The 23560-nt window shown below is 49.7% G+C and overlaps 2 protein-coding genes and 1 non-coding gene across 7 annotated transcripts in view; 2 read left to right on the top strand and 1 right to left on the bottom strand.

Annotated features, from left to right (window-relative positions):
- Positions 1–22915, top strand: part of SDR42E2 (short chain dehydrogenase/reductase family 42E, member 2) — a 29382-nt gene extending 6467 nt beyond the window's left edge. Inside the window, exons 6-16 of one of the 2 annotated variants that reach the window (XM_032460894.1) lie at positions 282–357; positions 4017–4099; positions 4768–4905; positions 5441–5506; positions 5918–5981; positions 7442–7515; positions 9980–10673; positions 20333–20394; positions 20784–20859; positions 22091–22185; positions 22870–22915. In XM_032460894.1, the coding sequence (XP_032316785.1) occupies positions 282–357; positions 4017–4099; positions 4768–4905; positions 5441–5506; positions 5918–5981; positions 7442–7515; positions 9980–10219 (741 nt within the window). In that variant the 3' untranslated portion in view covers positions 10220–10673; positions 20333–20394; positions 20784–20859; positions 22091–22185; positions 22870–22915. Of the gene's footprint in view, positions 1–281; positions 358–4016; positions 4100–4767; positions 4906–5440; positions 5507–5917; positions 5982–7441; positions 7516–9979; positions 11946–20332; positions 20395–20783; positions 20860–22090; positions 22186–22869 lie in introns of those variants that run through there. The other variant, XM_032460893.1, reaches the window with a different exon arrangement.
- On the bottom strand, positions 14728–14809 carry TRNAL-UAG. Its single transcript has one exon. It is a non-coding gene; the product is annotated as a tRNA-Leu (tRNA).
- Positions 22916–22998: 83 nt separating the features above from the next.
- The window catches only part of EEF2K (eukaryotic elongation factor 2 kinase), a 59839-nt gene continuing 59277 nt past the window's right edge, over positions 22999–23560 (top strand). Inside the window, exon 1 of one of the 4 annotated variants that reach the window (XM_032460888.1) lies at positions 22999–23370. The gene's annotated coding sequence lies outside the window, so the exon portion shown is untranslated. The remainder of the gene's footprint in view (positions 23371–23560) is intronic. The other 3 variants (XM_032460887.1, XM_032460886.1, XM_032460889.1) reach the window with 3 other exon arrangements.

Below are 23560 nucleotides of genomic sequence, written 5' to 3'. Positions count from 1 at the left end.
CACTTCCCAGAGCAGGCCCTGGGGCTGGCAGGAGCCTCCCTGAATCAAGGAGCCCCTGGTCATTGTTACTCCTCTGAACTGTCTCTGTTGTTCCTGTGGGTCCCACACAGAGGGAGAGGAGGGGCAGTAGGGCTCCAGGCTTGGCCATTTCCCAGTGCGGATCCCTAGAAATGGACCCCCACGTGGTCTGCTGCAAAGGTGCAGCTCTGAGGCCAGGCAGGCATTGCCGGCAGTGTCACCGACCCGCGTCCAGTGGCTCTGTTCTCCCTGTCCCCTGGCAGCACATGGACCACTACTCCCGAACCAAAGCCATCGCCGACCAGTTGATCCTCATGGCCAATGGGACACCTCTCCTAGGTGAGTACTGGGGGCCCTGCTCACGGCCAGCATGCATGCCCACTGCTGTCTTCCTGCAGCAAGTGTGACTCTAGCTTTTAGCTGATAGCTTTCTGGGGCCCTCTTTCCTTCCAAAGGACACCTCCCCAAGGCCTTGGGCATTCATCATCCAACAAATTCTGAACACCTGTTGTGTGCCCACACCCTGCCAGGGATACAGCCTGGAAGATGGCAGGCCCAGTCTCTGCCCTCACGCTGCTCCTGGTCTGGTGGGGAGACACTTGGGAAAGCCCAAATCTGGCTCTCTTTTCTGCCACATAGGAGGGGATCCAGTTTTCAGGACCCTCTTTAGACAAGAGTACAAGTTTATGAAGATGCAGTGAGGTATAGCACTTTGCAAGGGTCATGCACCTGAGGGGCCCTTCAGTAACTCCCAGAAAAATCAGCCTCGTCTGCCTTACTGGATTGTCATAGAGAAGTGACAATAGAGGAGGGCACAGTGGCTCAGCACCCATGTGCTGGCACCAGACTGAACTGAGTTCAAATCCAAGCTCCACCTGCTGTCAGCTGTGGGATCTTGGGCGGTACACTTATCCCCTCCCAGCCTGTCTCTGCATCTGTGAAAAAACGGGGATAATATTGGAATTCAGCTCAAAAAACCTTGAGTGAGAATAAAATAATGATTTGGACTGTTAAAAAAACAACATAGACAGCTTGAGTTTATCAGGTGCTTGCTGCTTGCCAGGCCCTATTTTGCATGCTAATTTTACCTGCACAAGTCTCAATAACTCTTCACAGCAGCCAGACGAGGTAAGAACCTGAGGTCTCCCTTCCTTTCTAACCTCAGGAGTCAGATTCAGATAAATTCTCTGTTATCCAGATTATCACTGTTTGCTTTCTGAAATTCAGAAACTAAAAAGAATCAGAAAACCTGGTTTCCCTCACTGTCTAAACTCAGGAAGTCAAGTGGATTTGGAGAGTGAAGGATGTTTGAAATTATAATCCTCAAATTTACAGAAGAGAAAGCTGAGGCTGAAAGGTTTGCTGATTTAGCTGAGGGTCACATCGCTATTAGGTGGCGAGGTGGGATTTGAACCCCCTCCCCACCAGGGGAAACACCAGAGCCTGGGGCTTGACAGTAGCTATGGCCGAGTAGGTCTCTTTTCTGTAAAATCCTCCCCACCCTACCCCCTCACCCTGGGCCTGTCAGGCCTTGGCCCCTCATCCAGTGGGAACATCCAGCTCTGTCTTTCCAGGGGTTAGACCCTGTGCAATTGAAGTCTCTTCTCTACCTGGGGCCTCCCCTGCCTGGACCAGCAGCCTATGAGCCAGACACCTAATCCTCTGGCTGAGAATTATTGATATGAGCATCCCCAGCTTTCCACAGTCAGGGGAGTCATGGATACCCTGGGCCCGGCCCCGCCGGACAACGTCAGCTGCAACCCGACCTCCCCCCCACACCATACCCAGGTGACCCAGAGTTTAAAATTAGCTGCAGGCTGTTTACAGAAAAGCTCACCTGATACCTGCCTCCCAGGAGTCCAGCCACGGTCACCCTGGGTGATTTCCAGTCCCTACTACATAAGCCGGTCCCTGAGACGCTGCCTCTAACCTGGCATGGCGGGCCCTGGTCCCTGTAGCGGGGTCCTGAGACAGTGCAGACCCCAGCTCAGTGTGAATGCTCTGTATCCTCCTGTCTCTTGGTGTCTTTAGTGTCCTAAGGCCACCGACACAAATTACCACAAACCTAGTGGCTTGAAACAACAGAAATTTCTTCTCCCATAGTTGTCACAGTTCACAGCCAGGCGTCTGAAATCAAAGTGTCGTTTGGGCTGTGCTCCCTCCAAAGACATGAGGGGAGAGTCCTTCCTTGTCTCCTCCAGCTTCTGGTGGCCCCAGAAGCTTGGGGTCCTTCCTTGGTGTGTGGCTGCTTCACCCTGGTCTCTGTCTCTGTCTTCACGTGGCCTCTCTTCTTGACCTGTCTCTTCTCTGTGAGTCTCTTATAAGGATACGTGACATTGGATTTAGGGCTCACCTGGATAATACAGGATCATTTCATTTTTAGATCCTTACTTACATCTTCAAAGATCACTTTTCCAAGTAAAATTGGATCCACAGTTTCCAGGATGTGGATGTATCTTTTCAGGGGCCACCCCCTCAAGCCACTACACTGGGCCTCATTGTAAAGTGAGGGTGTTCGAGGGAGAGCAGGCAGGATGCTTGGTTCTGACCCAAAGACACCAGCCCTGGCTAATTTGTGGGGAAAAGTGAATTTATACTGGAAGGATATGGGAAATATTCTGGAAAATAGATTCCAGAGAAATGACCACCAGGGCTTAGAAAGGACAAGGTCGGGGCAGCTCCATGGACCTGGGTGGCAGGAGCTGGTGATCAGCCTCTCAGGATGAATCCACTCCTAGGATTTTAGATCCCACATCAGTGATGCCGAGAGTCACATTCCTGTGTGAGGCCATGGCATTGGCCCAGCTTGGGTCCCGTGGCCACCAGCTCAGAGGAGAGCAGCGCATCTAGACTGACGGTCCCCCTAGACCTGGCCCCTGAGGAAGGTGGGCTTCTGGTCCCAAAGGTTGGCATACACTCGGCTCCCCAAACAAGGGGCACGGCTGCTTGGGGAACCTGAGCCTCGGGGAAGTGGGACATCTTTCAGAGGCTCCGTCTCAGTTCAGGAGTTGGGGCTGGGAGTCAAGCAGTTTACAAATAAGTAGTTTTAAAAAAATTTAATCTAAAGTACAAATGGATTATAAGAACACATAGAACATTTTATAACCTTTCTTAAGATTTAAAAGGAATCTGTTTGGGGCAGCTCTTCAGGCTGTACCCCAAGACTTCACCGGAGAGACATGTTCCCACTTGTGCCAAGAGGGCCCCTCAGCAGAGAATTTGGGAAGCCCTGGACCAAGCTCTGTCTTGGTCTGGGGACTCTGCTGGCACAGAGCAGTGAGAGTTAGGGAGACAGACCCCCAGCTCTCATGCTGTCAGTGGAAAGAGCCTGGGCTTTAGTCCCCATCTCAGCTCCGCTAGGATGAGCTGTGTGCCCTTAGGCAAATCACTTTCCTTCTCTGAGCCTTAGTTCTTTTATGCATAAGACAGGGATAATAACAGCTCCCACTCATAGGGTTGCCTTGAGGGAAAAAGTCCAGGCTTATCAGAATGCCAGGCACATAGTAGGACCTCTCCATGGTCTTTAACTGATAACCAGAAAAAGGAAAGAACTACAGCTATAGGCATGAGAGCATGTGGGTCTGTGCTCATCTGTAGAATGGGCACAGTAGGACTCAGGGGAGTCAAAGGATATCATGTCTGTCAAGTGCTGGATAAACTTTTATGGGTCATGCAGATAGCTGCATGTAGGTCTTGTCTCTGTTACTGGCAGGGGCCATTTCTTGGTCATCCTTCGATTCTTCACAGTATCCATCCCAGGGCCCAGTGCTGGTGCAGGGCAGGGCAGGGCAGGGACAGGGGTGATGCTGAACAGTGTTTGTTGAATGACTATGTGATCGACTTAGAGAATGATTAATTAAATAAGGACACCCCAAGGACCTGCCTTCTCTACCAACCTATCTGGGTAAGGACCAGGAGATGTGGACAGCCTTTCTGTCCCTCTCCTTGCTCATCCACCCCAACTCCCGGGACCCTGACCGGCTTCCCCTGTATCATAGGAGGAGGCACTCTGCGGACGTGTGTGCTTCGGCCCCCAGGGATCTACGGCCCCGAAGAGCAGAGGCACCTGCCCCGCGTGGCGGTATGTAGTCCCAGCGCCAGGCTGGAGGCACAGAAGGAGCCTGATTGGTGGGAGAAGCTGAGCGAGGGAGTCTGGGTTGGGGGACAAATCAGAGAGTAGCTGGGTGGGGAGCAGAAGGGCCTCCTCGGCCATCCACTCTGCAAGGATGGGCGCCCTGGAAGGTTCTGAGCAGGGGAGATGTGATCTGACTTAGGATTCAAAAGGAACCCCTGGCTGCATGGGGAACAGCCCGCAGGGGCCGAGGGTGGAGGCAGGGGACCAGTTAGGAGGCTATTTCTTTGTCCAGGTGAGAGATGAAGGCAGCAGTCAGGGTTGTGAGGAGTGGCTGGATTCTGGACAGACTGTAATGGTTGAGACACTTGGGTACGCAGACGGGTTGGGTGTGGAGAGTGAGAGGTGGTGTCGAGGGTGGCTGCAGGGCTTGGGCCTGAGCACTGGGTGCTGCGGGCTGCGGGGAGGGAGGGATCAGGCGCTCACTCCTGGACAGGACAAGGCCGCCTTGTCTATTCGAAGACCAAGTGGAGGTGTCAGGAAGGCATCCTGTGTGGGACTGGGACAAAGGACTGTGGCCTGGAGCTAGAAACTTGGGAGCCTTCAGCATGTAGATGGAATTTAAAGCCACTCCAGGCTTGGTCTGTGTTTCTCACCCGTCCCCTGGCCTCCACCAGAACCATGTCAAGAAGAGGCTATTCATGTTCCGATTTGGGGACCGCAGGACACGGATGAACTGGGTCCACGTGCACAATCTGGTGCAGGCACACGTGCTGGCGGCCGAGGCCCTCACCGCCGCCAAGGGCTACGTGGCCGTGAGTCCCCTGTACTGCTCCCCCCACCTTACCCCGCGGGCTGCAGGCCGGTCCCCCAGCCCTAGGGGATTCCTGGCTCACACACATCTCCCAAGCTCATGCTGGCTGATGGGACTGTTGGCCCAGGGAAGCTGGGGCGAGGCACTACAGGTGGTCCTTTTAGAGCATCATTAGCGCCTCAAAATGACCCTGTGAGGTAAGTGTTGTTGATTCCAGAATGACAGGCAGCAAATGCTAAGCATTTTACACATACCATTACATTTAATCGTTATGACAGCCCAAGAGGAAGAGCCCGTTGTTTTCCTCCCATTTCTCAGATGAAGAAACTGAGGTACAGAGAGGTTAAGTGACTCCATCAAGGTCACACAGCTAGTCAGTCGGCAGCCTCAGAATTCAAAGGGACTTGTCCAGGTCTGTCCCCAGGGCTGCTCAGGAGTTGTCTCGGGTTAGGGCAGCTGCTGGGAGCCATCTGAGAATGTGGGGTCAGGTGGTGGGTATGTGCGTGACCGTCCCCCTCCCCATGTGTCCCCCTCAGAGTGGACAGGCCTACTACATCAATGATGGGGAGAGCGTCAACCTCTTCGAATGGATGGCCCCGCTGGTAGGTGCCCAGACACCGCCCCCACCCCAAGTGAGGATCTGGGGAGCCCCACATCTTCTCTCTCTGTCCCCCTTTCCTACTTACAAAAAAATCAGAAAATTTCACATTAAAGGCCATCTCTGGCAACAGTGTCCAGTGGGCAACATTGGAACTGGCTGGAGCTGGGTCATGGCTGCACTTTTGGGGCCTGTGAGCTCCCTCGGTTTGCCACAGTCCCTCCCACCCTGCTTCCCAATTTATGGTGACATCCTGCCTTGTGGAATTTTGCTTGTGACCCCTATACTAAGTGGTGAGGCCCTGAAAGAAGTAAATAGAAGGTAGACAAAGCACAAACGTGCCCTAGTCGCCCCACGGCCTTTCCACAGCAGCACTTGAAGGACCGCAGCTCATTTAAGCCATGTTCCCTTGCAGTTTGAGAAGCTGGGGTACAGCCAGCCCTGGATCCAGGTGCCTACTTCCTGGGTTTACCTGTCAGGTAAGGAAAGCGTGTGTATTGAAACCCTCCATGTGCCAGGTGTACATGTGTTACCTGATTTTAAACCCAGGGCCAAGACCTAGTTGAGGCCAGTGGGGCATTGAGGGCACAAAATTTAAGGAAACCTTTGCTGCCAGGCTTCAGATGCTCCAAGGCCAGTGTGCACGTGCCCAGCCCTGAGAGCAAGTGCCTCCTTAAATTTTAAACCAGAGACACCTCACTCCCCCTCACCTAGTCCTGGCCCTGTTTAATCTCTATTCCACTTGCGAGGTGGGTGTGATGGGGCCCATTTTAAAGATGAGGCAACTGAGGCTCTGACAGGTTAGCAACCTGCCCACAGTGCCGCAGTGAGAAGGCAGAAGAAGTAGAATCCATCCTGGGCTCTGCTGACGCCAAAGCCCGTGCCCAGCCCTTCAGCCCGTGTGGAAGGGACCATGCTGGGCAGAGGAGAGGGAGCCCTGGGGCTGCCCATCCTCCAAGGTCACCATGGCATTTAGGCTGCTTTTGGACATGTGGAGGTTCTGTTTTGACCCTAAATTCTCCTCCTCACCCTGAACGTCAGTCTCTCCTCCCACGCCCCAGCATCCCTCTGCTGGCCTCCTTCCAGCTGGAATGCTGAGCGCAGGCATCAGGCATGGAGTGATCAGCCCACGGGGACAGGTGCCCTCAAGTCACAGACAGCTGTGTTCCTGGAAGACCTCCCATTTCTCAGCTGCATCTGTTGCATTCTAAATGCACCAGGATGCCTGACATTTAAAGCAGGGGTTTGCAAACTTTTGTCCCACCGAGCACATGCTCAGGATGACTTCTCCTGCATAGCGTTGCCGCTGTGATTGACACCCCTTGCCCCCAGCTGAGAAGCGATCAGCCGCAGGTTCTGGCAGTTCTGGAGGATTGTCTGTAAATCCCCAGCTCTCAGTAAGCTAACTATAACTCAGTGGTTCTTAACCTTGGCTGCACATTAGAATCACCTGGGAGCTTTTAAAATCTAGAAATACCTCAGCCACGCCCCAGACCAATTACATCAGCGCCTGCAGGAAGCAAGAGGGCAGGAGAAGGAAGAGACTTTAAAAAGCGGTCCAGCTTACAGCCCCGGTTGAGCTGAACCGCTGTCCCAGCTTCTTTCTCTCCTACTCAAGAGAGCATATTGGAACAGTAAGTGAGTGAGAGAGAGACGTGATTATAGAGATCACTGCGATTCTGCTCAGACTTATTTTTAAATGTCAGTCCTTTCATATTAATAACAACTTACTTTTGACACATCTCACAGCCAGACAAGGCTCCCCGGGGTGTGCTGACAACTGCTGATTTAAAGGAATCCAAGGACAGGAAAATGTTTGCAAAGTGGAGATTTCCCCTAGCGAAGCAAATAATGCCCCAAATTGATTTGTCCCTGAGGGCCTCCCTGGAGCTTGCATGGAGCAGGCACGCTGGTCACCGGCCCCTCTCTCCCCACACAGCCACGGTGATGGAGTGTTTGCATCTGGCCCTGAGGCCCATCTGCAGCCTCCCACCGCTGCTCACCCGGAGTGAGGTAAGTGGGCTGCTGCGAGGGGAGCCCCTGCCCCCGGGGGCCCCTTGCCTTCCTGCCGCTTCCCCACTCTGGTAGTCCCAGCTCCTCTATGACATCCCAAACCACGGCCTTGTGCTCTCCTGGTTTGAAGGACAACAGCTCCAAACCCATCCCTCATGGCCCTCATTTCATTCTAAAGCTGCCTGTCTTCCCGGCCAGACTGAGGGCTCCCGAAGGCAGGTTCTGTGACATTCAGTTTTCCACCAGCCTTCACCACACATGCACACACACATAGCCTGTTGGTTCTAGGCTCACAGTTCCTGCTCACTGACTGTTAAGTACCTACTGGGTTCAGAATACTGTTCTCGAATAATGATGTAGTTTTCCATTTGCTTATACAGTTTAGAAGAGGATGTTTTAATGCAGAATGTAAACAGTAAAGTAACAAGTCATGTTGGGTGTTATTTGCAGAATCCGTCCAGTCTGCTCTCTCATTTGATTCTCCCTGATGCTCTGCTAAGTTAGGAAGGGCAAAAAGATTATGATCTCATTTAATGGTGAGAAACTGAGCCCTTCAGAGGTTAGTGACTTGTTCAAGGTCTCACTGTTCTGGAATTGGCTTCATATGCCAAGCTCAGTGCTCTCCACCTCGGGGAATGGAGAATGGGCTGCAGAAAGCAGCAGTTCCCTATGGTTTCTCCTTTGAAGGATCCAGACTAGCGGAGGAAGGAGAATAATGACAACAGAGACCATCTACTGAATGGTGGTGAAATGGCAGGCACTGTGTTTATCTCATTTAATCTTCACAACTACTACTGCTGTCGATTCTGTTACCACCTTCACGTACAGAGGAGGAAATGAAACACAGTGGTGGGGGACGGGGGCGCGGGGTGTGAGATAACCTGCCCATGCATTTATGTATGGAGCAGTGCTGATTGGAACCAGATCAGACCTAAATGATTTTAAGCTTAACCCCTAGCTTGTGCAATGTCAGGAACCATATTCACATAAAATAACTGCCAAAGTGCTGCTGAATTATGGTTGGGTGGTGACCTGCCTCTGCTCCTCTCCCATCACTTGGTTTCCTCCTCAACTCAGGGGCAAAGGATCCCTGCCGAATTAGCTGGGGAGTTTCTTGGCACTGTGGCTCGGGCGCCCTCTGCTGGCCCGTTTATGACACACCAACCAGCCCTCCAGTTTGACTTCATAGCTTTTTTTCATTCATTTATGTATTGAACACCTACTGTGTGACAGGCACTGTGCTGTGGAACGGAGGCAAAACAATCCTTACCCCAAGGAACTCACAGTCCAAAGGGGAAGACAGCCCAGCAACCAGGCAACTATACTGGGGGAAAACTGAGGAACTTCAGGGTGCACAGAAGAGGCACCTAAGCCAATTCTGAAGAAGTTAGAGAGGCTTCCCAAAGGAGGTGACATCTAAGCCTGAGATTTGAGAATGCGGTGTCCAAGGACCCCGCTTCTCTAGTTCACAGCTATATCCCCCAAACCGCTGAACTTACTAGTTGATGCAAAAAGGGACAAGAACTTGCCTCTCTCCCTCTCTCCCCACACAAGCATCTGAGACTAGGGGCTTGACCCCAGGGGCTGCTTCAGGGCCATGGGAGAATCAAGCAGCTAGTGGACCCCTTCCCAGTGTCTGGCTGAGGAACAAGAGGGGAAGAAATGAGTCAGGTGGGAGAGTACCCTCAGTTCAGCCTAGCAGGGAAGGACATGGGTTAGAATCTGGATCCCCTGTGTTATGCTGGGCAAGTCACTTAACCTCTCTGATCTTTGGTTTTCCAAAGAGAAGATGGTGGTGGTACCACTTCACAAGATTAAATGAGATAAAGCCTAGGAAGGATTTAGCCCATGCCAGGCAGAGTGCACAGTGCAACCTGTGAAGCTTGTGGGCCCCAGGCCATCTGGCTGCCGGATACCAGAAACGCAGCTCAAACCCTGGAGAGTAATCACTTGTGCATAATTGAATCGCTCTCTTAGGGAAGCTCAGTTAATCAGCGAGGGCGTGAAGGCTGTGCCCTGGGTCCTGTCTGGCCAGACAAGGTCTGGAGCTATGGGCTGAAAAGCCAAGAGTGTTTCCTGGATACGTTTTTCCAGGGAGCCGCACCCAGGCCACAGGCAGAATGTATCAAGGGCCTCCTGAGCCCCAGAATCGTGCTAGGAGGGGGAAGGGGAGTGCAGAGGTGAGGGCTTCACTTTGGGGGGACTGAGTTCAATAGCGTGGGGAGATGCAGAAAAGGCATCCTGGAGGTGGCGCCCTAGAGGAAAATGGAGATGAGAGAGAGAAAGGAAGTCCTTCCAGACGGGGGCATCTGCAGGGGCAAAATCCAACACAGGGGTCCTTTTAAATCTCTGTGCAACGGACGGGAAATCCCTGCCCTCGCTTCTCTCTCCCGGAGAAACAAGGTGGAGGTTGCGTCCCACGCGCACTCGTGCCGCCCCTCGGCGGCCCCGCCTCTCCCCGCAGGTGCGCAGCGTGGCCGTGACGCACACCTTCCAGATCGCCAAGGCCCGCGCCCAGCTTGGCTACGCGCCGGACAAGTTCAGCTTCGCGGACGCCGTGGAGCTGTACGTGCAGTCCACGACCGCGCGGCCCCGCGGATCCGCGGCGCCGACGCTCCTGCGGCTGCTGCTCGGGCTGCTGCTGCTGCTCGGCCTGCTCGCCCTGGCCCTGCACTTCCTAGGCCTGCAGCCGTCCGTCGTCTGACCATCGCCGCCGGCCTGTCCCTGCCCCTGCTTCACCTCCCGGACTCGGACCCTACCCTGCTGTGCTCTCCAGACTTGGGCCCGCCCTTGAATCCTGGGGTTGTCCCCACCCCGCCCTCTCGCCCCTTTCCCACCCTCCGTGTCTTGGTCCGGCCTGGCCTGGGTCTTGGTCTCCCTCTGGCCTGGCCGGGAGGCCGACGAGAAGGTCTTAATTTCCCAGACTGCACCGCCTTGCAGACCTTCTCCCTTCTCTTGCCCGGGCTTGGCCCACCCCGGTTCTCCCCTCCTCTGGTTCCGCCCTCTTTCCGGCTCTACTCACATCCCTTTGGTTTCTCCTTCGGGAATTGGCCTTGCTCCTCCCTCTGGGTCGTGTCCCTCCCTTCTCCTACTTTTGATTAGGCCCTAGCCCCGCCCCTCCAGCCTGGCTCCACCTCCTCTCCAGCCACACCTCCTAGGTGAGTCCTTGGGGCCGGCCTGCAGCGGCTCGTGCAGGCTGGCCTGACCTTTGCAAGTTTTCGCTGTCTGCTATTACTCCTCTAGGGCCTGGGACTCTCCTCGCTGCCCGAGCTTCCCTGGGCTTGTCCTGAGATCGTCTGCGGATCTTGAATTAGACCTACTCGTTCTAGGAGCATTGCGTTTGATCCGCTGTTACGTTTCTGTTTTGGGTTCGCTCACTCACGTACATCTCCCTGTGTGCTGACAACCAGGGTTCTGCCCTGCCCAGCTTGGCCTTTCTGGGTTTCCTGTGTACGAGTCTGGGGATGACTCAGCTTAGTAAGCACACACTTCGGTACCAGAAGGGACATCAAAAAAGGATGGTCAAAAGATACAGACTTCTAGTTATAAAGTAAATAAATCATGGAGGTGTAATGTACAGCATGGTTAGTATAGATAATAATACTATATCGTACATATGAAAGTTGCTGAGAATAGGTTGTAAGTTTTCATCTCAAGAAAAATAATTGTGACTGTGGTGATGGATGTTAACTAGACATTGTGATCATTTCACAGTGTATACAGATAGCAAGTAATTATGTTGTACACCTGAAACTAATGTAATGTTACATGTCAATTATATGTCAAAAAAACACACCTTTTTTTAAAATAGTTGGACCTCTCAGAAAAGTACCAATGTCGTTCTAATGGGAATTATTAGAATTTGGCTGGTCATATTGTATGATTTAGTATGGCTTCTATTGTTAATGAGGGAGCCAGTAGTGATCACCATAATCTTTAACGTTTAAACCACAAAATTTCTTAATCCAGCCCTGCTCTTCACAGAAACAGTGCCTTCCTCTTGTCTTGGTGTCTATCAACTGTGGATACCAAAATATCAGTGTACAAATACATCTGTGCGTGTTATCATAATATGCATCCATGGAATTGGTTGATAAAACCATGGATCGTGGCGGAAAAGAAAACCATCACAAGCCTAAAGACACCTGTGATGAGGAGGAGCACATGTGTTAGTGAGGACCATGTTGGTGTGGCACCGACGGCGTGTCCTCTGCTGATCAGTTAGGAGAGTTTGTGAAGCAGCTCAAAAATGTATGCTCCTCTTGGCTCTGTGGAATTGCATGTGTGTATATAATTTTTTAAAGCTCAGTAATAATCCTTTATGTCTGTTTAATGCTTGACACTTCGAAAGGGCTTTCATCTGTATGCGCTCACTTAATTCTCAGTGTCACCCTTACATAGGGCTTATTATTCTCATTTCAGAAATGAAGAAACCGGGGTTGTCTAACTTCAAAGGGTGGAGGAGGGTGGGTGTTACTGCTCTGCAGCTGGCGCAGTTTGGAGGAGCTGCCCAAGACCCAGTGGCCTAAACATACCATGGTTATTTCTGCTCTTCAGCCTTGCCAGGGCTTGGGTTGAGCTCTGGAATCTCCCTCAGTCTCAGATCCACAAACCTGGGGCCATTTGGGACTGGCAGCCCTTGGACTTTCTTCTTCTCAGTAACATGCTTGCATCTAACCTCACCTTCTCCTCTGACTTTCTTGACCAATCCTGAGAAATCTGTTCTCAGGACAGGGAAGACAAGCTTTCTTTGTTCATATAATCATCTAGGTCTTTTGTCTGTTGCCAAACCTCAGCTTGTGAAACCCAAAAGCAAAATCAATGTCTTTGTTTTCTGGATTTCTCTTAAGTCATCTCTTCCCAGAGGCTCTGAAACCCGGGGAATGGGGGCAGCTTGGATCAGTATGCCAAGAAAGCTTCCTTCCTCTCAAGTATCTTTACCCAATGGGAAAGGAGGTGGCATCGCTACCCAACAGATAAATCAAGTCCCCCCAAGGGTTTTAGAGGCTGCCCAGATGACCTGCCCTCCATGAGGTTCTGAGAGGGCAAATAGGAGGAGGTCCTAGCTTTCTTGGAGACACTGAGTGTTATGAGTAATATGTTATGAGTATTATGAGTGCAGAAAACAGTGACACTGTGGGGAGCTTGAGGTGATAGAGCCAATAAGAATGGACCATCAAGGTAAATTCATAAAGTTTCCATTATGGGCAATGAAGCTATTCCCCATTGTAGACCCGAGGCCAAATGTCTAATACATCCTCCAGTCTCTCTCATCTTAGAAAGATCTCTCTTCACTCCCCATTCCCCCTCCCACAACTTCTGCCATCACTCTCCCCCTCCTCAAAATCAATTTGATTTTCATGATGAGATGTGAGATGTCCACACTTAGGTTTCCATTTCTTCTCTTCAACTCACATAAAAATGGCTTTAATCAAGGTCATCACTGGCCTTCTCCATAAATCATAAATCCAAAGAATAGTTTTCAGTCTTTATCTTGCCAAGTCTCTTCAACATAGTTGGCTACTCCCTCCTTCCTGCCGTAATCTTCTTGGTCTATATGACAACACATCTGTTTTCCACCTGTGTCTCTGACCAGTCCTTCTCCATCTCCTTCACTGCCTTCCCCTTCCTTGCCCTCCCTTTAAGGTGATGTTCCTCAGGACTTCATCTTGGTCCCTCTACTTCCTCTATGTGCTCTTCCTGGGCAAGCTCATCCATCCCCATGACCTCAGTTTCCCGTGCCTCCCAAGTCTATCATTTGCTCAGAATGTTCTCTTGACCTCCAGACTTCTATGTCCAATCTACTCAACCCCATGTCCCACATCTCTAGCTCAATATGAATCAAACTGAAACCATCTTTTCCACAAACTCCCTCTTCATTCTCTGTTCCCTCCTAGGGAGAGGAGAGGCACCACCAGCCATCCAGTGGCTCAAGTCCCAAACCTGGCCATCACTTTCGACATGTTCCTCTTCTTCATGTCTTCATCAATGAATTTGGCCAGATCCACTTCCAGAATGTCTCTCTGACCCACCCCTTCTGTCCTACACACTGTCACAACCATGGTCCAAGCCACTCTCCTGTCTCTTAGACAACTACAGTAGGTTTTGAACAGAACCTCCTGTTCCTGCTGCCAGAGGGAAACTTCTAAATCCAAAATTAGAATGCTCCCCCTCAGGCTTAAAAACCTTTTGATGGTTTCCCATTGCTCTCAGGATCAAGTTCAAAGCCTTAACCTGGCACTTATGGCCCTTCTTGCCTGACACTTCAGTCTCATCTCTTGCCATTCACCCAATGCTGCTCTTTGTCCAGCTGCCCTGAATTACCTTCATAGCATCTCAGACCCACTAGGCTCTCCTTTGCCTCTAGAATTTTCCACATGCTGTTCCCTCTTCCTGGAACTCCACTCTCCAGCCTTCACTTGGCTAATCTCTCAATTTCAAGTCCAAGTTAAATGTTACTTGTTCCATTGTCCCTGAGTCAGGTCTGCATGCTCCATGACACTCCTCACAGGTATAATGAAAGAAGTTACAAGGGTTGTAAACTCTGAGTGCGAAAACAGGTCTGCCTTGTCACTCTGTAGCCTCAGGTTGATCTTGGTTTCTTGCACATAGTAGACCCTTCATAAATGGTTGTTGAATGAGTAAATAAACAAGCCTGAAAACCAAATAGGAGGTGGATCAATGAAGCTGAGACCTCAAAGCTGATACGCCAGGGTGGGGCAGGCCTCCTGATACCCCAGACCCTTCTAAGGTGGCCAGGACACCTTTTCTACCAACAGTGATTTATGAAGTCAGCTTGAGCTCACCACAGGACACAGAGCTGGCCAGAAAGGGACGCTTCCTAATTCAGGTCTTGATTAAAATCATCCCCACCTAAACTTTGTCCTTGGGAGGTAAAGAGGCCCACTCCCTGTGGCCTCAGGCCTTGAACCATTAAATTAAAGATGCAAAAAGCCTGTTGAGAACTTTTCAAGGTATCTCAGATGTTTTCCCATGGAAATACGGAGGTATTTTTGTTTCTGTGTTTTAGGTAGCAAGATTGGTGTGTTTGTGTACTAGGCTAGGGAGTGAGAAGGCTTGCGTTGCAGTTTCTTCCTTTTCCCTTCCTTTCCCCATTCCGTTAAAAAAAAAAAAGAGCGCGTCAGAAAAGAAAAGGGAAGAGTAATTGGGAGAGGATAATATATAGAAGTAAAAGAGAAACCATCAAAGGTCTGGCAGCGGTGGGATTCGAACCCACGCCATCGAAATGACTGGAGCCTAAATCCAGCGCCTTAGACCACTCGGCCACGCTACCTCCCCGCTACCGGAGTTTCCACTCACGCTATATCAGCCCAATGACGCGACCGCTCACGCTCTCGGAGGCCCGCCTTCATTGGTTTGCGCATGCCCGATACCAGACTGTGTCTCCTGTGTTTGTTGCTGCATGTTGGTCTCTGGCTTCCTTCCGGGCTTCGGAGTCGAAGCGCTCTTGCGATCGGCAATAAAACCTACAGTTGGGACGCAGCGTTAAAAAGGAAAAAAGAGTTACAAAATATTAATATTAATATTCAATCCTTATGTACGTTTGCATTTGCTTTTCCGTGAGTGTGGTACACTGCCTACAGCCACGTGGGGGCAGTGCCGCGCTGCCTTTGCTCTTGGCAGGGCTTGGGGTCCCGCGGGAAACCTGGGTTTTCGCGAAACCAGGCTGGGTCCCCACCCTGTGGACTCTCAAGCCCTACTTCAGGGAACTTCTGCAGCCTTGGGCGGTCCATGGCCTGGCCCCTGCCATGTAAGAATCACAGGTCTAGGAAGGAAAATCATTGAACATTTTTACCGATAATTGCCACTTGTAGGCTCCCTCAGTCATCACTATTACCCGCTTTTTACAGAAGTGGGGATACAGACTCAGGCTGAGTAACTTGTCTTAGCTGCCCCAGGCAAAGACAGCATTCCCTAGCCTTCCAAGATCCAGTGTTCTACATAGACTACTTCAGTGTGTTTTTTTAAAATACAGTAAATTCAGAGCAAATACATAACATCAATAAATACATAGCAAACTTCTGTATCTTAATTATGGTCCGTTCTTCCTGAAGATCACCCCCTGTGGCCACAAGAAGGAAGCAGAGATCTCTTTGGGTTATCCCCCCAACAAGTGACTCAGAGCATCCTCCGGTAGTTGGACCATTTGCTAGCAGTAACTGTAACAGAGAAGAACAAACCTGATTCCATATTGAACCTATTCCTTTACCTCCAACCTTTGTGCTGTTTCCTGTGCTTACTCATGCTGGTTCTGCACCTTTTGTAAAAGAACGTTGCCCATAAACTGAAATATACAGGATAGCCTGTTCTCAAGCCTCTAGAATTTAGAAGTATAACACTTTCCCATTCATATAGAGATAAAAAGTTGCAGAACAGAGAATAACACTTGGCTTGTTGGAGGTTTACAGGAACATTGTGACCAGACCTACAAGGGCAGCTGCAAGAACAAAAAATTCTGGCACCAAGAAGTTTGCAACAACCAGCCACACCCTCCATCCCCTTTTAATATAAAAAGAACCTGAATTCTAATTGGGGAAGATAGTTCTTTGGGACACTAGCCCACCATCTTCTCAGTCTGCTGGCTTTCCAAGTAAAGTCCCTATTCTTTGCCCCAACAAGGCCTGTCATGTGGCAAGCAATGTGAGTTTGGACTCTGTGACACAACCCTACCCCTCCCAACTGTGTCTCTCTGATAATTTAATTGAAGTAAACTTTTATCCAGCACCCACTGGATCCGGCAAGATCAGACAAAAAGCAGGTCTTCCGGGAGAAGAAGGGCTTACTTCAGAGATGCTCAGAACCCTCATGCCAGAGTTTCTCCAATAGAACAAAAATCCTGTGGAAGCCAGGCCCTGAGCTCACCCGCTCCAGTGAGCAGGCCCATCTCCCTGCTGGCCTCCAAGCAGTGCTGACTCAGCCTCCCTGGTGATTTATGCCTTAAGGGAGAGGCTGGGAGGGCAGTTCCTATGCACAACCCAGGCCCAGCCAGGCAAGGGTGGGGAGACCACAGAAACCAGGGCAACTGGGCTCTGTTTAGTTTTTGTTCTTTTTTTTTTTTAAGTGATGGTTAAAAATAACTTTTGCTAAAAGAATACATGTCCCCTGTTGAAACTCTAAGCTAAGAAAGAAAAGCACAAAGGGGAAAATATAATCACCTTTAATTTCTCCACCCAGTTAAACTCTATTACTGCTTTGGTAAAGGAAAGTGTTTTTTTTTGTTTTTTGGGGGTTTTTTTTGTTTTTTTTTTTTTTGTCTTTTTAAATTTGAAATACAATGTAATGCATGCTCATTATAAAAATTTTTTTTTTTTCAAATGTCAAATCTTGCGTATAAAGTTAAAGGGAAGTTCTTTTCCTCACCACCTCCCTCCTTCCCATTTGAACCCCACAGGTCAGAAGTAGCCATTGTAATGAGTAACAGTTTAGCTGCATCCTTCCAGATCTTTGCCTATGCAGATGTAGGAGCAAATGGAACTAGAGGCCCACACGTGCCCCACCCTAATCCTGGGGTTTGCCTTGTGCAAGGGAAAGGGAGAAATACACTCTCCAAAAGTCAGAAGGCTGGTCATTTCATCACTTCTGCCAGTCTTTCTGTAGCTACAAGTGGGTCATTGAATGGCTCCTTGATGGCTTCGTGTCCAGTAGGCCCTGGACCTCCTGAGCCAAGGAGCCAAGGAGGACTTTCAAGGACTTTTTAAAGCTGCTGCTTAAAAGCATCCTGTTGTAGTTCCCAGGGGTTGAGGGAGGTGCAGGGGATGAACAGGTGAAACTCGGATTTGTAGGGCAGTGAAACTGCTCCGTGTGATACTATAACAGTTGATGCATGTCATTATAAATTAGGCCAAACCCACAGACTGTCCACCACCAAGAGTGAACTCTAATACGAGCTGTGGACTGTAAGTGATTATGGCGTGTCAGTGTAGGCTCATTAATTATAACTGATGTCCCACTCTGGTGGAGGACACTGACAATGGGGGAGGCTATGCATATGTGGGGGCAGGAGGGATATGGGAAATCTCTGTACCTTCTGCCCAGCTTTGCTGTGAACCCAAGACTATTCTGTAACTCTCACAAATGTGGCATCCTGTGGACAGGGATCTGAGCAGCTACCACTGGAGAACCATTTCATTCCTATGACATACGTGGCCAGTGTGGTTCTCTAACCCTCCCTGAGCCTGTGGGAGGGTGACACCCATCCCTTGGAGTTGGGAACTGCCATGTACCTAGACTGGGCTGGAGCATGTAAGAGCTGGGATCCTCTTCCTGGTGACCTCTCTTCTGCTGCTGCACCCTGAAGCGCCATGAAGATGCCATTGAGCCCTTTTTTGAGGGTAACGGCTCGATCATGATTTAACTCATATACCATACAATACACCCATTTAAAGTGTGTAGTTCATTGTATTTTAGTATATTCACAGATATGTGCAACCATCCCCACAATCAATTTTAGAACATTTTCATCCCCCTAAAAAGGAACACCATACCTGTTAGTCTTCACTCTCCATTCCCCTCCAAACTCCCTTCCCAGCCCCAGGCAGCCACTAATTTACCTTCTGTCTCTGAGGATTTCCCTATTCTAGACATTTCATATAAACGAAATCATATCATATAAATGAAATCATATCATATTTTGACTTTTGTGTCTGGCTTCTTTCACTTAGCATAATGTTTTTAAGGTTTATCTACGTTTTCACATTTATCAGTGCTTAATTCCTTTTTATTGCTGAATAATATCCATTGTATGTGTATACCACATTTTAATTATCCATTCATTGGTTGATGGACATTTGGGTTGTTTTTATCTTTTGCCTGTTTTTGTGCAGACATATGTTTTAATTTCTCTTGGGTAGATACCTGGGCATGGAGTTACTAGGTTGTATGGTGACCCCATGTTTAATTTTTTGAGAAACCACCAAACTATTTTCCATTTTCCATTCTTGCTAGCAGTGTATGAGGGTTCCAATTTTTCTGCATCCCTGTTAACACTTGTCTGATCTTTTTGATGACAGCCATCCCAGTGGGTGTGGTTTTGATTTGCATTTTTTGAATGGCTAATGACGTTGAGTATCTTTTCATGTGCTTGTTGGCCATTTGTGTATCTTCTTTGGAGGACTATTCAAACTTCTAACCTATTTTGAAATTGGGTTATCTTTTTATTATTTGAGTTATAAGAGCTCTTTATAGATTCTAGCTACAAATACCTTATCAGATATATGATATACGGATATTTTCTCCCATTGCCTGAGGGTTTTTTTTTGTTTGTTTCTTTGTTTTGTTTTGTTTTGTTTACTTTCTTGATGGTATCTCTTGCATCCTATGGGTTATTGAGTCCCATAGATGACTCTGGTGGAGGGAAAGAGGAAAAAAAACAGGGAGAGAGGTCTTTCCAACAGACATGGGGATTTTATCCCTCTGAGCTTGAAAAACAGATGTCTGTCCACATGAGAGAAGGAAGGGCAGACTCCGGACAGAGGAGGAAGGCTTGGAACTGGAGTGTGCCAACAAACAGTCACCTGTGAAGGGTTTATTTTTCCTCTTGGATACTGGAAGATTGAGGGTACAATTTCATTTTTCTCCTCCTATATTTAATTCTCTCTGTTATCTCAAACTCTTCAATAAAGTCTGAACAGCTTTGTGTAGTGGTTAAAGGTGGGTGATTAAGGACCAAGTGAAAACCAAGAATGATCTGACCCATAGCTTCTTGCTGAGGCCACCCAGGGTACCTGTCTTTCTAAAGCTACTGGAAGTGATACCTACTTCTCTTCCAGAGCACAACTCAAGTGTCATGTCTTCAGAGAAGGATTCCTGACCACGTCTGCCTTTATACTCTCTCATTGCCCCTCTTCGATTCTCATGCAAAGCACACCCTGCTGTTTGTATCAAGGTGGTCACGACTGAGAAATTTGTTTTCCCTTTTCCTACCCCATTAGATAGATCTCTGAAGGCAGGGCTTCCCCCTAATTCTTAACACAATATTTGGCACACAACAGGAGCTTAATAGGTATTTGCTTTATGCCCCCAAACCCTAGACTTACATCCCACCCGCTCAACAACTCTCTAGAAAAGAGAGATTCTCTTTTTTATGGTTGCTGTCAAAGGTCCAGATTAGTATCTCATTGACTTGGCTTGGGTCACACATGCCCATCCAAGAACAAGTGAATAAGGCAGAAAGGATGGAATATGCTGATTGGCCAGGGCTGGTCATGGGTCCACTCAGACCTGGAGAGTGGGAAGGGCTATTCTCATGAACTGAGAATAAGGCGGACTGGTTCCCTTGAGGTAGGAAGCCCCATAAAAAGATCAGCAGGATCCCCAAGCAGGGCCACTACTCTCCAGCCCGCACCATCCGTTTTCCTGGTGCTCAGGCTTTATCTCACTTTTTGCCTATGAAACGGCTTACTTACCCCTAAACTTCTATTGGTTCCCTGAGCTCACTTCTGATTGGTTATTTCCTTCACTCCTGATTGGCTATTTCTCTCACTCCCGATTGGTCCATTTCCCTAACTTCTGATTGGTCCGTTTGTAGTATTTCATTTGCATGGAGCTCACTCCTGATTGGCTATTTCTCTCCCTCTTGCTTGGTCCATATCTACAAAGCTTGTTCCTAATTAGTCAACTTTCGTTGTACCTCATTTGCATATGAAGTTACAAAGTGTTAACTGGCAGCCGATAAAAGCTGGTGTAAACCTACAGATGGTGTCCAGAGTTCGGAGTGTTAACTCCTCTCGGCCCCTGGCATAATAAACCTGAGTTGTCCTACTCAGTGAGTGCTGTTTGGTCTGTCGTTCGGATCCAGGTTGCCGTCTCAACTGAGCTGTAACACTGCGCTGTAACACATTTTTCCGCGACAGCCTGAAGGTGAGTCACGATTCTTGTGGAAAGAAGGAATTACAAAGGCAAAGAGAAGTTAAATAATTGCCCAGGGCCATAGAGCTACAAGTACTGCAGAATTATTTTTTCCCCTCTGGTTTTAGATTTGGACAGACTAGCTCAGGCTCTTTGTTCTTGCCGACTTTCCCACGGTCAAAATTTCATGTGCAATTTTGTCTGTTGCTAAGAGCCAGAGTTTTCTCAAGGTGATTAAGGAGCCAATGCGTTAAACCAAAGTGTTATCCTCTAGACCTTGAATGTTCTGAAACTTGTAGTACCGAGGCTAAGGAGTAAAACACTCAATGATGGGTTTCAGCACTTTCTTTCTTTTTTTTCTTTTTTTTTCCATTCCCCTCACCGCCTTACTGTTACCAAAGGCAAGTTCATGTGACTGAGGCCGAACAAACCAAAACATTGGAGTTCAGAGCAGAGAAAGTTTTATCACGGAGCCAAGTAAGGAGGATGGGGTGGCTCACACCCAGGAAAACCCCAAACTCCCCAAAGGGTTTCAGCAAAGCATATTTAAAGGCCAGGGGAGGGAGGGGGGTCGAAGGATAGGAGATCTGCCCGTGCACAATTCTCTAATTGGTCCATGTTGAGGCCAACACTGTCAACCCCTAGGCACCAGAAGGTCTGGGGGCCACGTGCTAAAGATCATCAGAGTAGTTAATTTCTTCCCTTTTGTGGTGGGTTTTAGCATCTGAAAAACTCAGGAAATACCATGAGATACTATTATCTGGGCACTTCAGAGAGGAGCTCAGTAGAGGATACAGGTGAGGGATCTGTCCCTGGAAGGCCCCACTGGGTGCTGCTAGGTACATTATGAAATGCTGCCTGTATGTAACCCCTTCCCTGAGCTTCATAAACTTGAATCTACTTCCTGCAGAGGCCAGTGTAGCTGGTAAGGTGAAGGACTTCACTCTCCCAACGAGTTCTGGATTTTTAGGGGCCACGAAAACTGACTAGTTAAGGCTTAGGGACAGGACACTTGAGGGGTCAGTATATACCTAGATCTGGCTCAAGTCCTGGCTCTGTCACTTACTAACTGTAAACTTGGGAGTCACTTAACCTGCCTCAGTCTCCTTGTGTATGAAGTGGGGACAATAAGAGGGTTGGGGTGAGAATTAAAGGAAATAATGTCTGTAGAGCAGTTTCCACAGTGCCTGACACAAAGGGTATGCCCTAAAAATATCAGCTCTTACGACAAACCACCAAAAGGGTCATCAAAGCTGGCATTACAAACGACAAGTGGCCTTTGACTACAGAAACATGTTTACAATTAGTGTTGAGGGGAGGAACAGAGTAGTAGATAAAAGAGTCTGCTCTTGTAAGGAAAAATGTAGCTATTTCTTCATGCATACCCAGATGTCAGTGTCTTTCTACCTCTGGTCTGCCTGCATCTATTTCTCTGTGTTTGCCTGGCACTCACCTGGACACTCAGCACTCCCTCGAGTTCCCTGGGAGAATCTGGTCACTCACATCAATCCAGCCCGAGGAGGCTTTTCCTGAAGAACTCTCTGGGGCATAGGGGAGGGATTATGTCACACAACCCACCACAAACTACTTGAACAGGCCCCCGCCCCCAGCGTCTGGCAGCTCTTGCCTGGCCGCTCCCTACCTCTCACTTGCTTGGGGAGGGGGAGGGGAGGTCCTTCAAATTCCTCTCTCCTTTTTAACTACACAGAGCAACTCGTCAGATCCAAAACCAGCAGGAGTCCCGAAATACAGACACCCTTTGCCAAGAGGAGCCACCTTGGAAATCTGGGCAAGTGTATCTCTGTAAGCCTCAGTTTTATGATCCCTAAAACAGAGCTACTGAAATCTACCTCTAGAGTTGGTGTGAATATGGAATAAGAGAAATCGCTCGATAAATATCACTGTTACGGTATTATGTTATATGATATTTTTATTTCTAAAATGAGAGTTGTGAGATTTCTAAAACTTCACCGGAAAAGTACATGGAAGAATTTAATGACAACGTGTTCACAGTAGTTATCAGTAGTTCTATTTCCGTTTCTTCCTTGTATCTTTCCAGATTTATTCATTCATTTCACACGTATATATTAAGCACTCACTATGTGCCAGGCCGTGTGCTAAGAGTTAGGAATACAGCAATGTGCTAGACAGGTAAGGAACGCTTAGAGGGGATATTAATCAAATAATTACACAAATAATTGCCATAGTCTTAAGTGCCTAATTTTTGCAGGGTAGAAATCGGGGGTTAGAAAAGTAATTTCTGATCAAAGTACTTAAAGTTTGTGCCTAGAGACGCACAAACAACGAGATCGGATCACTACTGATTTTGGAAAGCACTCGAATACCGGAACTAGGCAGTTAGCAGACTGAGAATGGGAAGGTGCGGTGGTCTAGGGGCGGGTTGGCTGCCCCTTCTCAAATTACTCGTTGCGAGTGCGCCCCTTCGCGGGTAGGGGTCAAACCCGCCGGACGCCTTATATTCAACAGGCTGGGGAGCCGCGGACACAGCAAAGCCGGGAGGTCCACGCGGCAGCTGCACGCGCCGTGACGGCCACGGCGGGGCGACCACGTGAGCGTGGCGCCGAGCGCCCGCCGGGCCTCGGCTCCTCCCCTGCCCGCCGGCTCCTGCCCCAGCCCCAGCCCCAGTCCCAGCCCCAGCTCGGCTCGTGTCCGGATCCTCCGCCCGCGCTCCCAGTTCTACAGCTGCCCCAGTCCCGCTGACGGTCGCCTGCGCTCGCGTCCCTGGAACGCGTCCCTCGCGCCCGGGATCGTTCCAGCGGCCCCTTGCGCTCCTTGCGCCCCGGGATCGTTCCGGCGGCCCCCGCTGCCTCCTCCGAGCGCCGGCCCGCGCGCCCCGCTCGCCGCTCCCCGGCACTCTCGGGGGGCCCCCGCCCTGCAACCTGGAGCACCGGTCTGCGAGCCTCTGCCAGCTCCTGTGGATCCTCGCGGCCGTGGGCAGCGGCCGCCCCGCCTGTCCGCCCGAGGCAGGTAGGTGGGCGGCGGTTGGCCAGGGGGGCCCGGGTCCGGCGCTGCAAGCTTGCGCGCCCGGGTGCAGTCTAAGCGTCTGGGGCTTAAAAGTGGGGCTCCCGGCGGAAGGAGAGTGTATTGGTTAAGCTCTTCGGGACTCAGTGTTTGCTTCTGTATAATGGGGGAGTCGTGCAGATTAACGGCCGTGTTT

This window comes from Camelus ferus, chromosome 18 (assembly GCF_009834535.1).
Source record: "Camelus ferus isolate YT-003-E chromosome 18, BCGSAC_Cfer_1.0, whole genome shotgun sequence".
Taxonomy (NCBI): Eukaryota; Metazoa; Chordata; class Mammalia; order Artiodactyla; family Camelidae; genus Camelus; species Camelus ferus.
The sequence above is the reverse complement of the archived record's forward strand: the minus strand, read 5'-3'. Positions and strand labels throughout refer to the sequence as shown.